Here is a 25,898-nt window from a genome sequence, read left to right on the forward strand (position 1 = left end):
TAAAATCAAGGATAAAAAGGGGGTCTTTATACCATTTGATGTTTCAGAAAGGCATGAATTATGCCCCTCTACTTTTGTTATGTACAAAAATTTTCACTCAGTTTAAAAAAAAAAATTAATCAAAAAACTCATATTGGTTATGATCACTACAAATTTTAAGATGTCAGCTTTAAGCAGGAGAGTATTGCAAAAGTGTCTGCTAAAATGAAAGCTCCGGGCTTTGTCTAAATTCTCAACACAGCAAACAAACTGACTGCAAACTTGCATTTCATTGCTAAAGCAAAAGCTATAAAATAAACTGCAGTGCACAACTTCAATATGATTCTAAGAACTTATTAATGCTGATACCAGAGGTGATTTATTTGGCTTTTTGGTGTTCTGTGTTTGCTTTTTTTTTTTTTTTCAGTAAAACCTTCCCCTCCTGACAGAATACTGTTAAACACAGAAAAAAAAATTGCTACTCTCTACTACTGTCAATCTTTCAGATACAGTAAAAAAAACTTCAACATACAAGAGTTCTAGAGCAAGTCATTGATCTGCAAAATGTTATACATCAGTAATAAGGCATCCACTTTACAGCTGTTTAAACAAAAAAGGAAGCTTTTCCCAAAATATATATTTTGGATCTCTGTAAACAAAGTTTATATGTATTGCTTCCATTCATTTAAAAAATATACACCCACATGGATTGAAAGTGATCTTGGTGCTATGAATTTTAAAATATTGTAATTTATGCAGATGTAATCTGAAGATACAAAACCCAAATATTTTTGAACTTAATATTTTGAAATACATCAAAAAGTTTAATTATGCTTATGTGAAAAGAAAGCTAAAAATATACCCCAAATTTTATGTCATTTCATTGAACAAGTACTATGAAAATAAACATTCATCTGGTTTCCTAACAATAAATATACAAACAGTTATTATAACATACTGCAACACACAGGAAGTATTACTACATTGACCTTAATGTTCACTCAGTAGTTTTTAAATCTTTCCTCATTGAGGTCTGAATCTTCTACCTTGTCAGCTGTCCAACAACTTTTAAGAGGGTTTTATTTTCTTGTTTCAACTGTTCATTTTCATCTTCTATATCATCTAGGTCCTGTGCAAAAAAAAAAGAATAAACATTTCCCAGAACATAAACAAACTCTCAATTAGTAGCAGTAGGAATTTAGCATCTTAGCTCTGACATGAAGAAGATGGGGTAGGGAAGAATTAGTGTCACAGTAGGTACCCTTACAACTGTTAAAACTGGCCAGTTTCCAAATGTTACTGTAATTACAAAATATTAATATTATATTCCCACATACAAGCACCTTTAAATAGAAATACATTCAGACTAAAGCTACAGCAGGAATTAATGAATAAAGAAACCAATATAGGATGGGTGTGATTATTTTTCTGGCATATACAGAGAGAGCATTACTCAGATATTGCCTCTACTCTCCCAGACTCTGCTTGTCTGCAATTATCCCACTCACATATACACATCACTGGTTATTACTGCAAGAAGATCTGCTTTGTGTTTTAAATTAACTAACAATATTTTCAGAAACAGATTTGCCTGTCCATTTTTTGTTTTCTGTGAAAAAAATTAAAATAGATTCTGTAACTTCTGTCTAAACTGCTGAAAGACCCAACAGCACACACAATAAATAATAAGTGCTCTAAATAGATTGCTTTCACCCCAAATGTTTGCCTCTTTTCCACAAATTACCATTTTTATCCAGTTCCCATTTTACTTCTTCACTTCCTACCAAGTCTTTTCAAGCCTTTTCAAACCAGTGAAAATGGCTGCTTAATGCAAGTATTACTTGAGCAAAAGTAGTTTTACTCTATAAAAAAAAACCACATGGAAGAAACAGAACGTGAACAAAACAAAGAAAGAAAAACAGAAGAGTGGTATCAAGAACAGCACTCTAAGGAGAAAAATTAATGATAGGCAAAGGAAAAAGAACCAGAATTCTCATTGGAAATCTTAAGGTCTCTTGATTCAAGTCTGCAAAACCCTCCTGTTGCTTTAAGTAGTAAAAGATTTTCTTTCTCTTGTCTCTTTAAGTTGTTAAGTAGCATTTGACATATGAAGCCCAGTTTCTTATTTCTTTTCAGTGAGGTCACTCCAGAAGTGCATGCTAGAGATGATGTATTTAATTGGTATAATCATTTTTAAAAGCCTCTTCAGTTTGTGAAGTCAAAATCCATACCACAATACCTCTGCAATGACTTTATTGTTTTTCTAATGCGGAATCAAGAAATCGCTAGCAGAAATTCCTCTTTGCTTCACAGAAGCAATGCTGCGTCACAGTATGAGTGACTTCCAGGAAAAGCATTTGACCACTCCAACATAACAGATACAAGTGGTTTAAACAACAAAATATGCAAAGTTTTGATGCTATAAATACAGTTTAATATAAAGAAACACACTTTATACTTTCAATAAAATGTGTGTTTTGGTTTGGTTTGGTTTTTTTAGTTTAATATACAGAATACTTTATTTGAACTTGTTAACCTAGCCATTGGATGCCTCAATTAAAGTTTACCTAAAGACCCTCTGTTTAAAATATTGCAACTGACTCAAAAAAAAATATTACAAGTTTGTGAAATGCTTATGCTGCAAAAATAACATTCCAAAGATTACTACAAGTAAGAGACTCTTGAATATGAGCCAGGAAAAATAACTGTTGCAGTTTAAATATCTACAGAAACAATGGGCTGAGAGATGCAGGGGATTTTGCCACTTTGAAGTTTCTTATTCAAAATTACACCACTAATTTATGCTTATTAGCAAAAAAAGATGCAATAGCAGGAAAGCTTGGACTTCACATACCAAAAGAACCAATAACTATACAACTGACACTAACTGGACTGTAAATCCTCATTGACAGACCCTCTCCAAAAACACTTTTAACTACAATGACATCTTACTGAGATCAGAGATGACTAAGTGTAAACTAGTCAACTTTGCCTACAAATATTTAAATAGTTTGAGATGCCTTTCCCTTCAGACATTTGAAGTTTTAATGAAGCAATTACCCCTTTCTTACAAAGAACATGGCAGATATACTTTTAATGTCTAATGTCTAATATAATGGAATGAGGGAATGCCATTTATGGTCTTTTCTGTTCCTCAATATAAATGCAGCTCAGGATTCTTGGAAAAACAGTTTTTCAGTTGCAACACAAGGTCTTCGACAATCAAGGATGCATCCATGGCCATCAACTGACTGAAACTTGTAGAAAGAGCATTTCTTTAATATGGACTGAGCAGTCAGAAAGCTATGCAGTAAAATGGCTTTTTAAGAAGTTATTTAGAGTCTTTGACATGAAATTCTTTCCATACCCATGCACTCAATATGCAATAATTACATATTTTGATTAACAGAAAAGCTGGAGAAATACCACGAACATGTAGATGTTCAAATTTAGACACCTCTATTTAGGTTGCCTGCAAGCAAAATTTTTTTTAAAAAGATCTCTGCATAAGCTCCCTCAGGTAAGTTTAGTCCTCAGAACATCCTTCTATCTGAACAGAAGGCTGAAGATCACAACTGTTCTTCCATGCAAAGCACCCAAACCTAACACTCCACAAAGAACATATGGATGTCCCAGTGCTGGCTCTCGTGTTCTCAGTTATGATAATAAACCTGAAGCAAATATAACTGCCCTATTAACTTCCATAACTTTCTATCATCAGAATGATGTAGTATTTCTATGGCTTTTCTCTTTCTGAATCCACATGGATAGCCAATATAGAAGAAAACATAAATCCAAGAGTTAATAAACAAGAAAGTAAAGCTGAATCTGTTTTAATGGAAGCATCACTTGAGACATGGGTTCAAACTTCTTAGAAAAGACAAATTATGCTGGTCACAAAGTCAAAAGGCAACTTTTTGATCGTTAAGAAAAGCCCAAGAGACATGGACATAAATAACTTGCACTCAACGAAGCAAACAGACAGTGTTAAAGCTATGAAGAATGCTGACCTCACGGAGAAAAAAAAATTCCATCCTCTTCTGCATTTAAAAGTATCTACCAAGAAAGCATCAATAAGATGGCTTTGTAGATCTCATGGAAAGGTACAGTTTTAGTCATGGTATAATAAAGTGGTTTTTGAAAGACTATATTCTGTTTAATGTTTCCTTTCATGTAACAAGTAGAAATTGTCACTGTCCTTAACACAGGCAAGACACAGACACTGCCTGACTTTACAAATGTTCAAAGATGGTTTCTAGTTAGACACTTCATGGATTTAATTTAGGACATCATGCTTCAAATATAGCAGAAAAAAATAACATTGTTTCTGGAACAGCAAACCTCTGTCATAGTCCTAAACCACAAGATTTCAGGTTATTTTGATTTGTTCTTTCTGATCTTTGAGGCAGGAAGTAGGACATGACTAACCATATTAAATAGCTTTGCCATCCATTATGTAGAAGGAATGAACACCTGCCTTGACTGTAATAATGTCATAATCTTAGATGTGACAGATTCTTTGCAGAATGAAAAAACAGCATGAAGACCAATGCCTCACTTAAAATAGAAGTCTCTCCAAAACAGACAATACCTCATTTATCCTACAGACTAACCTGCAACTTTCTTCATAAAAAAATCAAAATATATGTTTCAGAATAATCTCCTTTCATTCTTAGATTAGTTTGCAAACTTGTGAATGCTGTCCTTCTTTGCCACAGATGAAGAGATGCAAAATGAAATTTTGACATTGTTCATGCAGAGTTATTGCCTCCCTTCACTGCTGCATTGACCAAAGCCATATCTGCACTGGACTAGAAGACGCATATACCCTCGTACATCCAGGCTCCACACCTCAGCCAGGAAATGCAAGATGAGGTCACTAATCCACTCTACCAAAGAATTTCTGTTTGCCCTTAAAATTGGGGCAACTTTTTTCTATTAATTTTTGAATTTCTCATCCTGTTCCATTTCCAAGCATGTCTCACTCTTCTAACCCCCTCTTTTCCTGCCTTCATACCTTGCCTGAGTGATGCTACCTCAGGTGTCCTGCCTTCTGACTTGTTCTGCTTTTACTTGGGATCAACTATAAAGAGTATGAGAATATGTGTCAGAATATAAAAAACTTGCTCCCAAGTCTTTTTAAGAGAATCTAAATTATTAGTAGTAATTAAAAGCTGACTAAAATGAAATTAAATTTCTAATTACTTTGAAAAAGTCCTGTGTAACAATTTATTGAGAAAATTGTCAAAACCCCAACTTAATTGTTTCTTGGTATTCTACATACTGAATCTGGAAAGAAGAGACAGTGCTTTTGCTTTTATAACCTTGCTCTATGAACACTTAGAGTAACAACAAAATCAGGTACTCCAATAACAGAGAACTCAGAGAAGTTAATCATGACAAACACAAGTTACCTGGAAAAAAATATAACTTATGACATGCCTCTTGAGATCTACGCAATACAAAAGACCCCTCACACTCCACTCAGTGGATGCAGGTGCCTGAAGAACAGAACAGAGAATGCAGAGACTTTTATCCCCTCTTTCTAAAGAACCTCATAAGAAAGTATTTGCTTACTCTGTTTAATAAATCAATTTCTTCCTTCAGCTTTCCAATTAGTTCCTCTTTGTCCTGCGTCATCTTCATTAATCTTGCATTTTCCTGTCTTTCCTTTGCAAGTTCCTAAAACCAGAATATTCAATGAAGTTGGAAATGTTATTTTTAAGAGGCAGTTTAATACCATTTAAAACAAAGAAAGAAGAACACACACACACTTAGTTATAATTCCTTTCCTACAGCAAGTCAAACCCACATCTTCAAGTCCTTTTACATTTTAAGTAGCTAAAGAAATGTTCAAGATAATATTTTACCCACAGCAAATCAGTGTGATATCTGATTCAAATGATGATGTTTTAATTAATATTTAACTTAAGCATGAACCCAAAATTGGATAGGGGCCCAGAACAGAAGAAGTAAATGTAAAGTATGATCTTCCAAATTTCTTATACTGGGAGGCTTAGTCTTATTTATGGTTGTTTTTTGGGGTTTTGTTTGTTTTCTTTAACTACCATTAGCAAGGAAGGAAGACTAAATGTTAGATCTGTGGGCCTGAATGTGAGAAAAAATGAAAATGTCCATTAGGAATTCAGTAAGTCAAGATTCAGGATACTGAAAGACTATTTTTCATGTTAGTGGCAATTTAAGTATTTCAGAAAGAAGCTGATTTAGAATGGAGGGTTATGGTGTACTTCACTCAAATCAAGGTTCCTCAAGTCTTAAAAAACCAGTAATTTCTACAAAATACAGTTTATTTTCACCCTTTTCAACACCTATTCAAATTGTGTTTACTTAGTAACTTTGATCCATACAATTCAAGAATATTTGGTAAGTTACCCACAAAAAAAAAAATCTACTTCAGAGGAAGACAGAAAAGCTAGTAATAAATTACACAGATGACATTATTTAGCAAAATACTGGCTTACATGAAAAACTCAGCTTTAACATTATTACATTTTCCCAAAACTGTTTGTATGAAGTTAATCTGAAATTATGAAAACTGCTTTAAATATGTATTTTAAATGTTTAAAACTTTAACAACTGGATAGCAATAAATTTTATAATATTTTGATACATTAAAAAAAACCCAAAACCATAAGTAGATCAGAAACAGGTTTGCTAATTTTATGAACAGCCAGTGAGCCCCTTCTTCCCTCCCCCAAGATATTTGTTCTTTGTTGGTGTGTCACAAGGTACGAAAGAGAAATACGCAGAGCACTGTTGGCTCTGTTGTCTTTACCTCAACCATTTCTCACTTACATACCAAATGAAAACTAAACATCCATGATTTGAAAGTTCACATTCTTCTCAGTCAGTCTGACTCTTTATACATTTTTATAGACATAACTATCTGTACTTCAAGCATTTAGCATTTATTAATGCTACTTCAAGCATTCATAGCATTTATCTATGTATTTTACTTGTAAATTTCCCCACAGACTTTTGAAAGTACTTTATTTCAGACGTATGCCATGGAGAGGTTAGTTGGCACTTACCCTTTCAAGTTCCTCAATCCTCTTTTCCAAAGTGTTACTTGGTAGAGAACTGCCAGAAGAATTTGCATCCCTGCTGTATCTGCTGTAAGTTGTCCTCTCTGTTCGGGAATATCTATTTGGAGCGTCATCTTCTGGTGCATTAGCTGTGCTACAGAAGTCAAAGAGCAGACACCTATTTATACATTTAACAAAATGGAAATGATAGCAGTAACAAAACTGCTTTCCAAAGCACTCAACAGGTCAGTCTAATAAACTGTAGAAAACCTGTGGTTGAGAACTCACTAAATTCGCTGCCTCAGAGATTCAAATACTTGGAAAATGCAGCTCTCATCCACATGGGTAATTGACTTTAAACACATACTTATCTTATCCTATCTTACTTTTAAAATTTCATGAACTGTGCACATTAAAAACCAAGCTAAGTAATTTTATTTCAAAGAGTAAAGTTTTAAACCAAGCATCCGTAAAGGATGAAAAACAAGTACATGTCCAAAACATAAGAAGAATATCAACTGACTTTTCTGGAACTATGGATTTGGCCTGTACTCCACTATGGTTGCTATATACAAAACCAGTGCTAATTTAAAAATATGTATAAGAAGTCAACCATTTTCACTCACAAAACTAACAGTGCTCTTCCCATAGCTATTTTCTTCCTAATAGTAATATTACTTACCTTCAACACAGAACCTAATGAAAAATGAAGAACAACAGAACAGAGTGCCCCGGGAACAAGTAGAGATACTGATCTTTCCCTCTCCAATTCACTAAAACTATACTTCTTAGACTTTGAAAATAAACAGCCAAACTGTGGAAGACCACCGAAAAGAAAAAAAAAAAAAAACAAACAAAACAAAACACACAAACAACCAAAAACAAACAATCCCCTCTTCTATCTTCACCAGGGAAATCAAAAGCCACATGGAGATTGTCCTCAAAAACCAGCTCTAGGTGTCCCTGCTTGAGCAGAGGACCGGACATGGACAAGATTCCCCTCAGAGGTCCCTTCCAACTTCACTCAGTCTGTGATTCTGCAAAATCACACAGCTGAAGTATGTATACAATGGTTTTCTAGAGTACTTAGGAAAAGAATGAAAAGAACTACAAGCATCCCTATAACATTTCCTTTAAAACAGAGAAGAGTATATGATTAATGCGTTCATTTAACAGTTTTGCCTTTCATAACTTTAGAAAACCCCTGCTGACCACGTGCAGATTTAGATGGATACAGTGCAAATCAAAAGCAGGAGTATCTGGCAAAGGCATGTCTTTTCATGGATATAAATATTCTTTTGCTCTAGTACGTGTGAAGTTTCCAAGGCACACTGACACAATTGTAAGGAATTTTGTAGCTTAATGTTATTACCATATTTAGCACTGTTTATTCTTCATTCAGGAGATTTTTCAAAAAACGTTTCTAGGACCGGATATCCATGTTACAACACAGCATAAGAGAAATATTTTAGCTTAACTCTATAAATTCTAGATTATTTAGCTTTCTAAAAGATGTGTAGTTGTATTCTGCTAATGTCTAAAGGATAGACCACACAAAAAAAAGGCTCAATTTTTCATCACTCAAAAATTGACCCTATTGTCAACATATTGGAGTACCTCAACTCAGCTCTATCAAGTGATATTGGCAGAAACTCCTACATGAAGATGAGAAGAAAGAATACCTAGACAGGAAGGGTTTCATTAATACAGAAAATGCCTTAATTTTTCAGTATTTTCCCTGAAATTCACACCCAGAAATTTCCTCACCTATTCCACTGGGCAGCAGACCCTACTGAACGCATTCTTTTTCACTGTTAGCATGTACAAATGACATATCAGGAAGAATTCTAGGAAATGAGATTTAAAAAAAATTTGAGGCATCAGTCCATAATCTAATATATGGAATGTGACAGATAAAAAGTTCATTATTTGTGCTGTTATAACCAATGTCTAGTACACAGTAATAGAAAAAATGTACCATCCAGGACACAACAGGCATATCTTTCACAAAGAATGGAATTTTAGTCTTCAGATATGTCACTTTATGAGCATTAAATGTGAAACAGTCATAAAATCATAGAATATGCTGCATTGGAAGAGACCCATCAGGACCGCTGACTCCAACTCCTGGCCCTGGATAGGACACCCAAGGATCACACCATATGCCTGAGAGTGTTGTCAAAATGTTTCTTGAACTCTGTCAGGTTTGGTGCTGTGACCACTGCCCCGGGGAACCTGTTCCAATGCCCAAACACCCTTGGGGTGAAAAACCTCTTTCTAATATCCAATCTAAACCTCCCCTGACTTAACTTCAGGTCATTCCCTTGGGTCCTGTCACTGGTGACCACAGAGAAGAGATCAGTGCCTGCCCCTGCTCGTGGGGATATTGAAGACTGCAATGAGGTTTCCCCTCAGTCTCCTCCAGGCTGAACAGACCAAGTGACCTCAGCCACTTCTCATATGGCTTCCCCTCAAGGCCCTTCACCATCCTCATGGCCCTCCTTTGGACACTCTCTTATAGCTTAATGTCTGTTTTATATTCTGGTACCCCAAACTGCCACAATATTCAAAGGTGAGGCCATCCCAGTGCAGAGCAGAGCGGGACAATCCCCCTCCTTGACTGGTTGGTGATGCTTTGCCTGATGCCCCCCAGGACACGGTTGGCCCTCTTGGCTGCCAGGGCGCTGTTGACTAGAATAACAGTATCACTGAACTTGGTGTCTCTCTACTAAGAGGAAATACCTATTAACCACCACCACCAAAGATGAGTCTGTGGAATTATACCTGTAGATTAGATACAGATATATAAATATATTTCTAAGGGGTTTCTTCTGGCTGTACTTAAATAAAAACCATATAGCAAAATCAACTCTCATTGCAGTTTGACTACTCTTACAGGGAAACAGAAATTCTGTTTTGGAAAAATGTTTCTAGTTATTTCCTTTACAGTAAAATCAGTTATTCACAGAGGCAGGTTTTAAAGCATTATTACAGAAAGGTGAAATAAATCTTGCTCCTTCCAATGCCTCTTTGATTCTCTCAATGTCTTCCTGAAGCACTGTCCAATTTGCCATTTCATCCAATTAAAATCACCCTGTCAAAACTGTATTTCAACTACAACATGTTCAATTACTACAGGTTTATTTTTATTGCCAGAATCTTGTAACTATAATTGATTTGAAAACGCCTAATTACTTACGTCTCTGCAATCGAGTCAGTCGCTAACAGATTCTTTGGAAGAAGCAGCAAAGGACAATTTTTTCTAAATAGGTCATCTTGGACTTTTGTTACTGTTTAAGCCAAATTTGTGGCTTTCAGAGTTGAGCTAAGGAAAAGAAGTCTTGTCTTCTCTAAAGCTGCATGTTCCTAGTCTGCTCCATTTTTCCCTTACTCTGGCCTTCAGGTGAGTGTGAAACCACTCAAGGAACTGATGCAGCAATCCAGCAGACAAGTAAAAGGAAGCCATCAGCTTTCAGCCACATTGGCTTCTTGAAGTGGTACCTTTTCCAGCTGCATGAGCACTGGCACAACAGGCAGCTAGTACAACTTAGACCATGAAAACCTTCTGCAGAAATAAAACCTAAATCTTTAGCATTGATTCAAGAGGGGCTAGAAAAGTCAAGAAAAGCATCTTGAGTGACCCCTGTCTAAAATACACTGTTCATATCTGCACAGTAGTGATTCTAATGCAACAAGCTAGATGAGACAATGCTTCCACAGCAAAATTCCCAAACACAGGAAGCAGGCAAGTCTGGGCATAGCTTTATGAAACAGTATTTTGCAGCTGTGGTTTTTCTGAATTAGTGAGACCAAGGTTAGTAAGATGGAATGTAAATTGTTATAGTTTAAGTCTTATAGTTACCTAAAAAACACTGAGTGAGATAATTTCAGCAGTGCTCAAAAATTTCCTTCAGAGCCCCTTTGATTAACGCTCTGAAGCACTGGGTTCTTCTCTTCTTATGGTCTCTACTTCTCCATTTATTTTTCAACTCTTGCATGAATGCTAAACTTGAATACAATGTAGTCTTCTGAAATTAGTGCTAAATGGTTCTAGCTCTAGGGATCCAGGTTAACATGCTGTACTATCCCAGAAGAGGGGGAAAAAATCCTCTCTGACATTTTGACTGGAAGCCATAACAGCATACTATACTGTATTCATTTCCACTAATAAACAACTTATAGAGGGAATACATCCCTCAATCACTAAGAGATTTTAATCTCTTTCTGTAAACTGATCCAGCTGATCTGTCTGATCCATGAACCATGCAAAAATCTTCTGAGTTATTTTAAATCCTGATCTGCAAGGGTTTTTTTACAATTTTTTAAAAAGAAACTAAACTGGTTCAAAAGCTAGTAGACAATCTTAAAAGTAAGCTGTTAAAACAAATTCTCTGTGCTTATAAAAATATTCCTCTGTCCACATACATATCTTGATTTACTGCTACTTGCAAACAAACTTTTCAAGGTTCACAGAATGCAACAGAAACACAATTCATGTTTACATGTAGATTACACTCAAATATTCCAATAAACAGAATACACTTTGTCATTCTCCTGTTTGAGAAATCAGTGATAACACCAACTATACTGACAGCATCAGACCTAAATCAGAAAACTATTCTTACTAATGGCAATGTGCTTGATGCTTTAAAATAACCCACAAAGCAGGGCAAAAACTGGTAGACCCAGTTTCAGGAACAGTAGTTTGGAATGGCCAAAATGAGGCATATCTCACTAAGAAAAGCTTAGAGAAAAATTAAAGAAAAGGAAGTTGATATGGGCCATTACAACTGAAGTATAACTATACATTTTAATACATGAAGCTCACAGTTAGGACACACAGCTCATCACAGCTCCCAAATACTCTCATGCACATCCTGTGGCCTTCATGTCAGCATGACCTTGCAGATTCTGGTCATCCTTTTAATAGATCTCACAGTATCACTCTAGATCACAACAAAACCATCACTTTCTTTTGAAAATATTTTACATGGTTAATCATGCAACTACAAAGGAACCCCTCCACAAACTTTTAGGGTGTGTGAAAGTTTCTGAAGTAAATTCAAAAGACAGACTACAATTATAGACTAAGATCCTCATCACAAACTTTTATTTAAGTGCATGAGGAGACAAGTTCAGTTTGTCCACGTCAGCCAGAACAGAAGAATAACACACAGCAGCCAGCAGAGTTCGTATGTAAACACGTCTTCCAGTCAATGGACACTCAGTGAAAAGGGTTTCCCAGCAATGTCATATAAATGTTCAACCATGGATTGCTGCATCCATATAAGGCAAAGTAGCCAGTGTGTCTGATTAAACAGGTAGTGTAAAATCTGTGCAATTCCTTGAGTCCTACAACATATTGAGAAAACAATGATTCTATGACAACACACATCACAGAAATTTCTCTGCTCTTAAGTCTCTCTTCTGTTGTTAGGTACAGGAGGCTAGGTATCTCAATGTAGACACAATCACAGAACTGCTGAGGTTGAAAAAAAACCCTCTAGGATCATCAAGCCCAACTGTAAAAAATGAGAACAGTTACATGGAAAGGCAAAAGAAAGGTACTGGAAAGGCAAAAGAAAGGTACTGAAAGCCAGGAATGGTATCAGTAACCTAGGACTGGAAGTCAGAAGAGGAGAGAGACAAAACAGAAAAAAAAACCCCAAGTAATCAGAAAAATAACAAACAGAAGACTAGGACCTCAGTGATTAAATATAAGGATGTAAGAGAAAGGGGGAGAGAAGGGAAAGGGTATGTAACTAGCCTAGAAAATAGAAACCAGCAAAGTGAAGAAAAATGTTGAGATGAAGAAACGTCATGTTTGATGAGGAACAATAGGGGAAGAGGGAGAAGGCAAAAAATGAAGAAGCAGGAGTAGTAAAGATGGAAAAAAACAACCTGAAAATTTCTGACAAATAATTCATTCTTTAAATGGGAAAGAGAGTCTACAACAGAACACAAAATTTTAGGAAAACATATTTCTATTCTTGCTATCAAATGTCTATAAAGTCTACCAACAAACTCTCTCCCACAAAGTACTGACCACCTGCTGTCAGAGGTGGTAAGTAACAGTTTCAAATGGGATCTGAAAGGGTTGTCCCTATGTGAGAATGTGCTTTGCTCTCAGAGTTTGCTTTGAAAACCTAAGGAAGTACACCCCAAACTGTTAAAAGCACATTAAGCTCATTTGAGCCTTGAAGCAGCTTCTGATCTCCATTCAGCCTTCACACACCAATAGTGCAGTTCTGGGTGTAATCACAGAACGGCATTTTCTGTTTCCAAAGGATTTCTAACTGTATTTGGGACTTCAGTGGGGTCTGAGTGATTTGGATAAGAATTACTGTAGAGAAGGTTGCTTTCTGTAAGACCTTCACTTACTGCAGACGTTGGAAGTGGCAAACAAGCCCAGAACAACTCTGGTCCTGACTCCTTTAGCATTCACACCAGAAAGTGAAGCCACTGGGAGACACACTTGAAGTACTTTTAAATGAAAAATTACTTCAGGGGAGGTAAACATTTTCAAATATAGAGGAAAATTAAATAGATACTATTGACTCTAATCACAGTGGGCATTGTATGCCTCAAGAAGTACAATTAGAATAAAACCCACTGAGTATTTGCGAGCACTAGGCACTGTGTTGACAGTAGAAAATAATCCTTTGCTTTCAACATGAAATTTCAAGACTGTGCAATGAGTAAGATAGATGGTAACATACATAAAATATTGAACAGCAGCTTGCAGCAAGTCAGATTCCTCCTGAATGTGATGCCAGTCCTGATGGGGAAAGTTGACAATGACCTTACATCCCACATATAACTAAAGCTGACTGAGGGAAGACTGCACAACTAAGTCTTATTTAGCATTTTCTAGCATTGGTGCTTCCTATTTTTGCAATGTCAATCAGATGAATTAGCTTATTTTCAAATAAGCTACGAATGTGGTTGTGCAAACTTCTATTTATTACTCCCCCACGCACAACCAAGTTTTTGCAAGTGAGTGAGTATGGAGAGCATGTGAACAGAGATAAGGTTTATGAAAAGCCACAAAAGTATGACACACACCACTAAGTATTCAGCAGATACAAAAAGCAATAAAAGTCTGCATGGGAACCAAAAAGGAAGTGAAGACTGAACTAAAATGTTCTTGATTAATAAGAAACGAATCATGAAATTACACAGTTACTAAGGTTGTGACAGTAAGTCCACCCATTCTGCAGTGACAAAATGATTTAAAAAAAAACCCCTACAACAATAAAAAGCATCATTCAACTAAGTTTACAAGAACGCAGTAATATAAATATAAAAGACAGCAGCACCATGCTAGGAAAGCTAAAGCATAACAGGATCAGTTATTATTTTTTACAATGAGGGAGGTGAGACTACAGAACAGGTTACCCAGAGAAGCTGTGGATACTCCCTCCCTCTAATTGTTCAAGGTCATGCTGGATGGGGCTGTGAGCAATCTAATTTAGTGGAAAGTGTCCCTGCCCATGGTGGGGAGGCTAGACTAGATGTTCTTCAAGGTCCATTCCAACCCAACCCATTCTACGATTCTATAGGTGAACAAGTTTGAGGGTGGAAAATACACCAGTGATGACTAGATAATTGGTAGGTGCTCTTTGCACTTTCTTCTACAGCCATGAGATAGATAGATAGATATATATATATATATATATATCTTTTAGATGTGTATATCTAAAAGAGAATGCATCCACGTATCAAATAAAAATACGTTTACAAAAATGTCTTGCTTCAGTTGACGTGTTTTAGACTCCATGTTACCATAACATTTTACTAATAGTTGTGATAGTTGTGTTGCTATTAATTCCACATGGGAAAATATTTCACACACTGGTCAGGTGCATCAAAGGCTTCTGAAATATTTTTCTGACTAAAGAACTGGAGTAATGACCAGAGTCATTACTTTCTTGACTCAAAGACAAACAAATAACAAACAGGAAATGCTACATGTGGGCAGCATCTGCTACAACTGAGACAGTTGTATGGACAGTAGTATGACAAAACCATAGAAATTTCTTTCAGTATAACTATGGAGAACAACAACATTATTTTCTTTTATTAGACTTCAGAATAGAGTGGTTCGTGAACTAACTGTGAAAATACTGGCCCCTAGGCAATATGCCAAGTTAGACATTTGCTTGGGAAAGTATTCTGCACTAGTAGGTCCCAGCAGAATACTAGCTGAATTTATTTGAAAATAGTAACATAACAGAGGGGTTTGGCTAAGTTTGCTTCACCTTTCAGGTCCTTACCCCAAAATCAAGTTATGTATCTACAGTAGCAGTACGATGATCTCTACTACAAACATCCATTTAATCAGCTTTATTTCTGGCAGAACTATACATGTAAAGAAATTTGCTGTGTACAATGATCTCATACCTTTTATACCTGCTTGAAACCATCCTGGAGGAGTCCTAAAAGAAACAAAAAGGAAAAAGTAATTAATATTTTTCTTATATTAATACTGCCAAAATACTTTACCACTCTGTAGAAAACTAAGTCTACAGTTAAGAGCAGTCCCATGCTGCTGTACAACTCAGTTTTGCACTATTTTGCTGTCAAGCGTAGACAATACCAGGATTATTGTCACCATGTTACTGCTTCTGAACACCCCCTCAGAAGCCTTAAATGTCTGCCTCTGGTTAGTTACACCTGAAAACTGGATACACTTACTCCGTCCCCCAGCATGCACAACAGCACACAACCTGCCACCAGCATGCCTTCACTACCACTAACTAGTATGGAAACACTTGTGCACTTTGACAGCTCTTCATCTACTTGTCTAAGAGAGCAAAAACGTTCCAATTTCTCAGCACCACTGCTGTCTTTCTGGATGGGAACAAAAACTGAAGCTGGCAAGTAGAAGAATTTAAAACATGTTTCAACTGCTCAGATTTGACAGAGTAGAGTCCACAAATATATTTTAGGATGCTGTAAGAAGAAGAGGAACCAATTATTTTATTACTCATAAACCAAACACCCTCCAGCAAATAATACGTAAAAAGTCTGGAAAGAATATTTAAGGAGTTAATTAACTGAACAACTGCCTTTACCTGAAAAAAATAAAGGCAAAGTATGAAATTCTGTCTATCTAGGATACTAACTGCAGGCAAAGAAATAAATGAGTTCTCAAAACAAGATGCAAGAGAAATTCCATCCATTCTGAAAATTCTGGAAGACATTACACTGTCTTCACTGATCAGCACACCAGTGAATCTGTAAGTAAATAAACGAGCTAAAAATTAGGATACAAAGAATGTTTATTATTTTACCACAGAAAATGAAATCGACAAAAATATTTGTATTACAGAAAAAAAACTTGACCTGAAAGTGCATTTTATTTTATATAGCATTTTCAACTTCTGCCATATGTGCTACATATTCCCTAATATAAACAGAAGAACAAAATTCAACAAAGTGAAGTCAGGGGAACTATTTAAAGAAACCCACAAAGTGGAGCAAAATTGCTATTTTAACACTGATAACCATTTTATCATTGTTCACAGCATCTGAAAAGTAGCAATTCACAGTTGTAAAACAGCAACCTAAATTCACCTTTAAAAGGGCAAGAATATATAATTTTTAAATGGTACCACCGCTATTTTTCAAGTTTATTAAGGGTATGTTATCTTTGAAAGGTCATGGCATCAGGTAGAGGTTTCTGAGGACTGGAAGTAAATGTCGCTCCTTTCTTCAGGAAGGATCATCCAGGGAACTACAGCACAGTCCTTAGCTCAGTCCCTGAGTAGGTAATGGATCAAATCCTCAAGGACAAGAAGGTGAAATCAGCATGGATATATGGAGGGAAATCATGCTTGACTGACCTCACAGCCTTCTATGACGAGATGGTTTAGTGAATGAAAGAAGAGCACCTAATGTTTATCTTGATTTTAGCAAAACTTTCAACACCTTCCCCCATAACATACGTATAGGCAAACTACTGGAATAAGGACCAGGTAAGTAGACTGTGAGATGCAATGAAAAGTGACTTGACTACTGGGCCCAAAGTGTTATAAACAGCAGCATTAATTCCAGCTGGACGACAGTCTTTGAAGGGGCCGATACTGTTTAACAACTTCATTAATGACCTGAATGATGGGACAAAGTACATTCTCAGCAAGTTTGCACACTACAAAGAACTTGGATGAGAGGTTAACAATATGTCAGGTGGCTCTGTCACCATGGAGAGAGACACTGATAGGCTAGACAGTGGGCTTACAGAGATTCCATGAAGCTCAAAAAAAACCAAAAATGCAAACTCCAGGGGCTGGCGAGGAATAATCCCAAGCACGAGTACCTGCTGTGGAATGGTTGGAAAGCTGCTGCACAGAAAAAGATCCTGGTGGACATCAAGTTGAACACAAGCCATCACTGTGTCCTTGCAGCAAAGAAGGCCAATGGCACCCTCAGGATGCACTGCCAGCATGTTGAGGAACAGCATCCAAAGGAGAGCAATGAAGATACGGAAGGGTCTACAGGGAAGCCACACGAGGAGCAAATGAGGTCACTTGGCTTGTTCACCCTGGAGGAGACTGAGGGGAGACCTCACTGCAGTCTTAAACATCCCGAAGAGGGGAAGAAGAGGGGTAGACACTGATCTCTTCTCTGTGGTGAGCAGCGACAGGACCCAAGGGAATGGCCTGGAGTTGTGTCAGGGGAGGTTTAGGTTGGATATTAGAAAAAGGTTTTCACCCAGAGGATGGTTGGGTACTGGAAGAGGCTGCCCAGAGCAGCAGTCATAACACCAAGCCTGACAGAGTTCAACACGTGTTTGGACAATGCTCTCAGGCTCATGCTGTGATCCTGTGCAGGAACAGAATTTGGCCTTGATGATTCTTGCGGATCCCTTCCAACTCAGGATATTCTATCATTACCCTCTTCTCTGCCCAAGTGAGACCACAGCTGGTGTGCTTCGGTCAGTTCTGGGCTTCTCAGTATGAGAAAGATATACTGGAGAGACTCCAGCAAAGGGCCACACACGTGATTAAAGATTTGGAGTATCTGACATGTGGAAAAGTTGAAAGTGCTGGAAATGTCCAGCCTGGAGAAGAGAATGCTCAAGAGGTATCTTGCCAATTTGTATAAACACTTCATTGGGTAAGATATCAAGACATTTCTATCCTTGGAGATAATATAAAAACCCATCTACAGTCCTGAGCCATTTCTATAATTGATCCTGTTTTGTCTGCAGGGCTTGGACTAGAGACTTCCCAAGATTCCTTACAGCGTTAATGATTTTTAGCTTTATGACTGTCAAGGTAATTTGACTCTGATGTATGTGAAGAGATTCAAATTGTTCCACCTAATACATTAAGATATATATTCACTGTATATGAAACTGAAATGCCACATCAGTAATATCAGACACAGGTTCTTGGTGATGATGGTCTCAGAAACATCTTGGCTGTCCCAATAGCCATAGACAAATGGTTCAATTCCCTTTCTAAGTTTGGATGGAGGGAGTTACACAGATTACTGGGTCAAAATTTTGCCTGTCTGCAGAAACAATAAAGTAGGAACTCTGGGCTCTAAGTTTCCTCAGTTCTTATTTTTTTCCACAACTTTTCCAAGAAAACGCTGAAGCCATAGACATTACAGTTATGCTTCTTAGTGAACATAAGCCTCTGTTTACAGTGAAAGGCAGAAATTGCATGTGACATCGGAGTCCAATGAAGCAAACATACCCTTGTAGGAAGACATCTTTGGATCTTGGATGCTCGTTTTGTACTCTAGACACTAAAGGGATGAAACGAATGCACCATATAACCCCAAATTTGCTATGACTTTTTCATACAAATTTGCAAATATAAGCTGTAAAGAAATTTATACACAAAGACTTGTACATTTAACTCAATGGGACACTTAAAAGTTTGGCAGTACTATTCAAAAAAGCCAGTTCTTCAGAAAAAGCTGGTAAAGCAAACAAATGCTTAGAGACAAAGTGCATGGCAAATGCACTCATTTGCTACAAATTAGAGCTGTTAAAACAAAAAACCCCAAACCTTTAACCAATTAACTAGCCCTTTGTAACAGATGTTTCTACAACAAGTATTAATGGGTTTTATTTTTGTAGCTAAAACTAACTACAAGCAACAGTTAACAATGCACATCTGATGTATAAAAAATAAATTCTTCTGACCAACAAATTAATACTGCAGATTTGGTAAATTATTACTTTGATCACTTTGAAATTTCTAACGTAAATGCAAACTAATCATTCTTTCAGGTGATGATGCAAGCACTAGGAAAGTATATTATTTATCTCTGTTCTCACCTTACAAAATTTATTTTGTGTGCCTTATTTGTCTGAAAGCTGCTGGTAACAAATATATGTAGTTACATTGTAAACAGCATTATGTGTCTATTAATCAAAAATAATCTAAGCTTTCAAACTACGCAAAAGATCTTAAAATAAGGCAAACATCTATAATTTAAGCTCGTCTTCACCACTTTTGCAGAAGTGAAGGTTGGCAGAAAGTGAAGAATGGGAAGGAGAAAGGAAGGACTTCCTTGTTCTGCAAAGAATTAATCTAAAAGTAGATGATTAGTCTTGTATATAAATATTAATTTACAAATCTTGTTTATATTCTTTAGTATTTTTTAACTCTGTCTTTTAACCCATGTTTAAAATACCTAGTCATTACTACAGAAACGAATGATTCGTCATGAGAAATGAAGAGATCAGTTTATTTGACTTCCCTGTAAAACAGAATTCTTTTTACTATCTGTGGAAATCCTGAACGGAAAAACAATCAATAAAGAAGTAATCCACAAGAATTATGCTAATGGTTTCTTTCACACTAGTGAAAAAATATTGCTGCCAAAGACATCTACTAACATTAGTTCTTCGTCTAAGGTTGAAACCAAACACTCATTTCAATGCAGTATTCTGAACACAGCTTGAAAATTATTTTTACTTCTTGCACATATCTCAGGTAGCTTGCATTACCTTTTAACAGTATATATTTTGCTAGTCATCTAATTATTATGTTAAAAAACACTGCAGACTGACATACATCAGCACTGTGCCAGAAAAATGGTCATGATACCTTTCTGTCTAGTGTACAAAAGTGATTGTGTGGTATTAACACAGGTGTGATCTGTGTAAAAATAACCAAAGAAAAAGCAAAGATTTGTCTCATTCCGCATGAGCTCCTTCACGTGATTCACTGAAAAGACTAACACAAAGACACACGTACCTGTTGCACAAGAGAATGTGTAAGGGCAGGAAATGCAGCTGAGACCATTTCAGCTAATGCAATCATTTACTGCCAATTAAATTTATGTCAAACTAGGATGCAAGGAACTTGGCTAATTCCCCTCTTCGGCCCTGGCTCATCTTGGTATTTCATCTGGCCAACAGGGAGATTAAATAAACAAGCTGGTCATTGGGCTTTAAATAAATAGAGTTGTCTGTGTTTACAAGTGTCTGACAAAAATTTCCAGATGTTAAACCACCCTACCATTACTAATTTGCTAGTTAAAATGCACTAACAAACATTGTTTTTAAACAACTACAAGCTCTGGAGTCAGCTGGACTATGAAAATGGTTCAGTGGAATCCCCTGAAACACTACTTAGAAGTTTTGTAAACAATTAAAGCAAACACCTTGGATCAAATCAGGCTGGTAGGGTACACTGGTATATATACTGGCATGTAGAATACATGCACTGTTTTGAAATTTGACCATACATCAGTGCAAATTATGACTACATAATGATATTCCTGCAACATGCAAGGTTAAATTTTTACTGAAATTAGGCCATCAAAACAATTTTTTTTTCATATGTAACTCAAATATAGGCTTCCTACAAAGTTTCCTATATGTTCTTCAAGATGCGAGCAAATACAGCTTCCCTATACGGAGGAAGGAGTTCTGGTTACTAGGGTTTCTCAAGGAACATGTAGATTCTATTTACATCCAGCAAATCAAGTTAATTCCAATTCCTTCATAAGTCACATCTTGATTAACTACAGCTACTTGTCACATTGAGTGCACCTTCGTTTTGAGATTTGTTTGGAAATGGCAATTGCATATCTTCTGCAATGCAGATGAAATTTCATTCAGATATAAAAGTGAGATAACATCTGAACGCTTAACAACTGAACTAACTGCAGGTGTGAAAATCAGCAGAGAGATGAAATACCTTTCTTCTCCCTCTCATCAAAATTCCCCAAAAGCAAATGTCTCTTGGGAGTCAGTTTATCTTCCATTCCTGAATCACAGAATATGCTGAGTTGGAAGGGACCCAAGAGGATCCTGGCCCTGCACAGGACACCCCAAGAATCACATCATGTGCCTGAGAGTATTGTTGAAATGCTTCTTGAACTCTGACAGGCTTGGTGCTGTGACCACTGTCCTGGGGAGCCTGTTCCAGTGCCCAACCACCCTCTGGGTGAAAAACATTCTCTTAATATGAAACCTAAACCTCCCCTGACTCAGCTTCATGCTGTCTCCTCAGGTCATGTCACTGGTCACAAGAATGAAGAGATCAGTACCTGTCCCTCCGTTTTCCCCAGTGAGGATGCTGTAGATTGTGATTAGGTCTCCCTTTAGTCTTCTCTCTGAACAGACCAAGTGACCTCAGCCACTCCTCATACGGTTTTCCCTTCAAGGCTCTTCACCATCTTCATTGTCCTCCTTTGGACACTCTCCAATAGCTTAATACCTTTCTTATATTGTGGTGCCCAAAACTGCCACAATATTCAAGGTGAGGCCACCCCAGTGCAGAGCAGAGCGGGACAATCCCCTCCCTTGACTGCTGGCAATGCTTTGCGTGATGCCCCCCAGGACACGGTTGGCCCTCCTGGCTGCCAGGGCACTGCTGACTCAGACTCAACTTGCTGTTAACCAGGACCCCCCAGTCCCCTTCCATGGCACTCATTCCCCAGTCTGTATGAACATCCAGGGTTGCCCCATCCCAGGAGAAAAATCCGGCACTTTCCCTTGTTGAACTTCACATGGTTAGTGACTGCCCAGTGCTCTAATTTGGTCAAGGTCTCTCTGCAGGGCCTCTCTGCCCTTGAGGGAGTTGACAGGTCCTCCCAATTTAGTGTTGTCCCTTTGAAAATTTCTAGAGATGTTTTTCATGGAATGCAACACAAATTCAACTTTGAACAAAAATGCTTTCACCACAGAGGAGGGGAAAAAAAATCCCCACTTGTTATTTCCACAGAAACCATTCTTTCCAGAAGCCCCCAAAAGTGCTTTCAATAAGTTTCAAGCAGCAATTCCATCACTCAACTACTTGCACCTCTTGTAGCTATGCACTTTCTAGATCTCTTCTTGAATAGAACACTTGTACATACAAAACCACCTCAGGCTCCTTCCCCTCCTATTCTCCTGGCTGCCAAGGTTTTACATCTATTTCAAAGGTTCATTATATTTTGGGTTTTCCTGGTGCGGATTTCCTAGGGATGACCTTAAACACTCTTTACTCACCCAATAAATCTCTTTTATAAGCAGACATTCTAAAAATGAGCTTTTATTTCTAAAACTGTTAAGAAAGCATGAAGTTATCACCACCTATTAATCAGTTACAAAATAAACTGAAACAGGAACCTGGTAAAATTAAACAAAACCAGAAGCTTTTAAATAGCTTTGCAACATTTTTCATATTTTGATCTTCCTTTGATTTGTATTCTTGGCAAGCTGGAACAACCACATATTAAAAGAGCCTTGTTTAATTTACATCCACCAGATCTTTTTTAAATATGCCATAACAAGTAATACGCAACAGAAGAGAACTTTAAGCAGGAAAGAGACATTCCTGTATTCTGGATATTAAAATTCAATTGCCAGAACTACTTTCATATTCTGGCACTCAGATACATCATTTCAAATCAGCAATACAGAACAACATCTTTCATGTGAAAGTGTACACAAGCAAAACCTAAAAAAAAGAGCTACTGGAAAAAAGGAAAATACAGTTTCTTTACCCATACTAAAACAAGGAAATTTAAGGTTAATATAACTTCTGTTCCCATATTTCTGAAATACTGGATGATTGAATCAGGTAGGCATTTGTAACAATGTAAGGGCAATGGCATTACAGTCTATAGTCTATACAAGGATGAAGATTTCTTCAGGAAGGAAGCTGTCAGCAAAAAATATAAACTCAGTAAGTAAATTAATCTGTTAGAGCATCCAACAAGACAGAGACAACAAAAGAGACACCAAATGAAAGAGCCGTCTTTAAAGAGGAGAAATCTCTCTCTCCACACATAGAGTAACTTAAAAATAAATTAGGACAGTGCCACAAGTGACCAGTTCCCTATTTCCCAGGCCCTTCCACTGCAGCCCATATGAAATCCATGCATCTCAAACAGGTTCCAGTCAGTCTCTTCTAGCTCATGACTATGTAGTCCTTTGGGAAGAAAAGCTATTTAATTTCTTTTTTCAAACAGGAAACCTAAAAACACGTAATTCTCTGGGATTTGTGTGTGCTTCTGGATTGTGGATGAACGACATCCTAGGTGAAAACACTGCAGTTCTCTTTATCTGACAGAGCAGAGCCTCAATGAAGCACTGCAAATCCAACGTGCACAGAGTCTCCTCATAGGTTGGTTTTGCTTTTCTAGAAATCAGAGCAATTAAGACAACCATGCAAAGAATGTGTCTTCCCAAAATCTGCCTGGATCCAAGGGTACCTATAAGGTCTGGCTCAGCAACAGCCTCATCCAGCTGCTGCAGAATGATTTAAATGTTCTTACTCAGAGCCTGCCTGGGCACCACACCAAGCAGCCACTGGCACACCCCATCTGAGCCCAGCCGGGCAGGAAGCACAGTGTGAAGACGCTTGAGGGCCACAGAGAAGAGCCAGCCAGGCTGCGGCATGGGCAGCAACATCAAGTCTGATGCAAAGTTTACATTCTATCCTGACCTCCCGAAATATATTTGCACCATGTTTCCAAAAGTATTCTGTAGTGCACACATTATCTGTCTCTAATTACTTCACAGGATGAAATCCAGCTATACCAACTATTTATTACCTGTCATGTTATGAAGAAAAATGTCAAATATATTGGTACATCAATTATTAAACTGTGGCACAAATTAAGGTCAGACTTATTTAATATAATGGGCAATATAATTTAAAAATCTTAACATAAGGTTTTTTATCTGCTCTTACATCATTCCATAGTTGCAAAGGTATGAATGTTTTCTATAAAGAAAAAATCAGACTATGTAACTTCATGGTGGTTTTTTGCCTAAAAACTACTATGAGCTAAACCTAATGTCTTACATTTTGGGTTACTTCTTGGTCAATATGGTTTACAAACCTATCTATATTTTGACATAAACAAATGGAAGACTTTAAAGTTTATTAGTTTTTATAGTTTACCAGTATCTTTTAATCAGCTTTAAAATAGATGTCAATAACACAGAATCACAGAATTATTATAAGGCTGGAAGGGACATTATCTTTACATTATATGTATTACAGACTTACGTACTTTCATATAAGTATTTTTATACAATATCTTCTCCTGTTAAATTGTAGCATGTTATTTTATGTTGATTGATAAACACAGACATATGATTTAAGTAAGACTATAGTATGTTTACAATGTCCCAGAGATTTCAAAATTATTACCTATAACTCGTAAAGAAATATAAACCACACTATTACTTACAGATGGAAAAAAAGGAAACAAGAACATGGGAGGAAATAAAAGAAATGGTGAAAATATTATTTCCAAATAGTTATCAGCCTGTGTAGTGAGCTAAATCCCAAAGGGGGAGGGGGGGAGAGGAAACGACAAAAAAAATTAAAGAAAACCAGATTGGATAAATGTATTTCAGTCAGGAAAAAGTTCAGTGTCCTTGATTCTGTCCACTTATTTAAGTGAACCTTATTTTTTACAGCCTCATCTATTACTTTCCATTCATATGTAATTAATAGGACTTCAAACAAGAACTAAGAGACGTGCTAAAATGCCTGGGTGCAAGTGATACGTATCATTCCTGCGAAGTCAAGGGAGTTATGATTCATCTGCCTGTTTAGACAGAGCCAGGAGGCCACTGAGAAACACTGCAAGAACACCTAGGGAATCAAAGCAGACTTCTAAGAGGAAGGTAAGTATCCTCAATTCCTACCTATGAAGAAATCTATTAAGGACATAAGGTGAGAGAAAATAATTAAAGAAACACCTGCAGGTAGCACAAGCAACTCCCAGGCAAGTCAAGCATCATCCAGAAGAAAGCAACTCCCAAAAATAAGGAAAACAGAAACACTCACTAAAATATATGAACAGAGTTTTTCCTTTACTTGTTATTTTCCATTTCTATATCCAAGCAATATTCAATACCAAAGAGTCAGAAAAACAGTTCAGGACAAACAATTAGGCACTCAGAACAAAAGCTGTGAAGGAATTGATTAGATCAGGCTGACAAAACCTGACTTAGACGACTCACAGAAAAAGCCGAGCTGGAAAAATTATCAGAAAGACAATGATTAAAACCAACATATGACCTTCGTGAATCAGTGTTCAGTAGTCATAAATGTAGGCTTCCTAAAACTCACAGAGAAGAAACACAACTTGGAAATTCTTGTACAAAGGTCCCAACGTGTCAGTCGGTCATAAAAAAACAGAGAATCAATATGTTACCAGAAACCTATGGAACACCTCCAACACATAAAGCAAACAGCGCAGGATCTAAAACACACAACTTGATGCTGAAACGAAGGTATTTTAAAAGAAGAGAGAAATCAGGTGGACCTAATCCTTTATGGCTCAGAGAACCTGAGTTGTGTCAGTTCTTAAGGGTCTTTTCCAACCTAAATGATTCTATGATTCTAGGATCTCAAGTCACAGAAGAGCTAAGTCCCAATATGAAACCCGCAG

At 37.0% G+C, this 25,898-nt stretch overlaps 1 protein-coding gene across 1 annotated transcript in view; it reads right to left on the reverse strand.

The window, feature by feature from the left end:
* Window positions 1-367: 367 nt before the first annotated feature.
* Window positions 368-25,898, reverse strand: part of PAWR (pro-apoptotic WT1 regulator) — a 78,297-nt gene continuing 52,766 nt past the window's right edge. Inside the window, exons 3-6 of the mRNA XM_032689173.1 lie at window positions 15,429-15,463; window positions 7,032-7,179; window positions 5,557-5,661; window positions 368-1,108 (exon numbers count right to left, since the gene is read on the reverse strand). Coding sequence (XP_032545064.1) covers window positions 1,022-1,108; window positions 5,557-5,661; window positions 7,032-7,179; window positions 15,429-15,463 — 375 coding nt within the window. The 3' untranslated portion in view covers window positions 368-1,021. The remainder of the gene's footprint in view (window positions 1,109-5,556; window positions 5,662-7,031; window positions 7,180-15,428; window positions 15,464-25,898) is intronic.

The sequence above is a fragment of the Chiroxiphia lanceolata genome, chromosome 5 (genome assembly GCF_009829145.1).
Source record: "Chiroxiphia lanceolata isolate bChiLan1 chromosome 5, bChiLan1.pri, whole genome shotgun sequence".
In the NCBI taxonomy this organism is placed as follows: domain Eukaryota; kingdom Metazoa; phylum Chordata; class Aves; order Passeriformes; family Pipridae; genus Chiroxiphia; species Chiroxiphia lanceolata.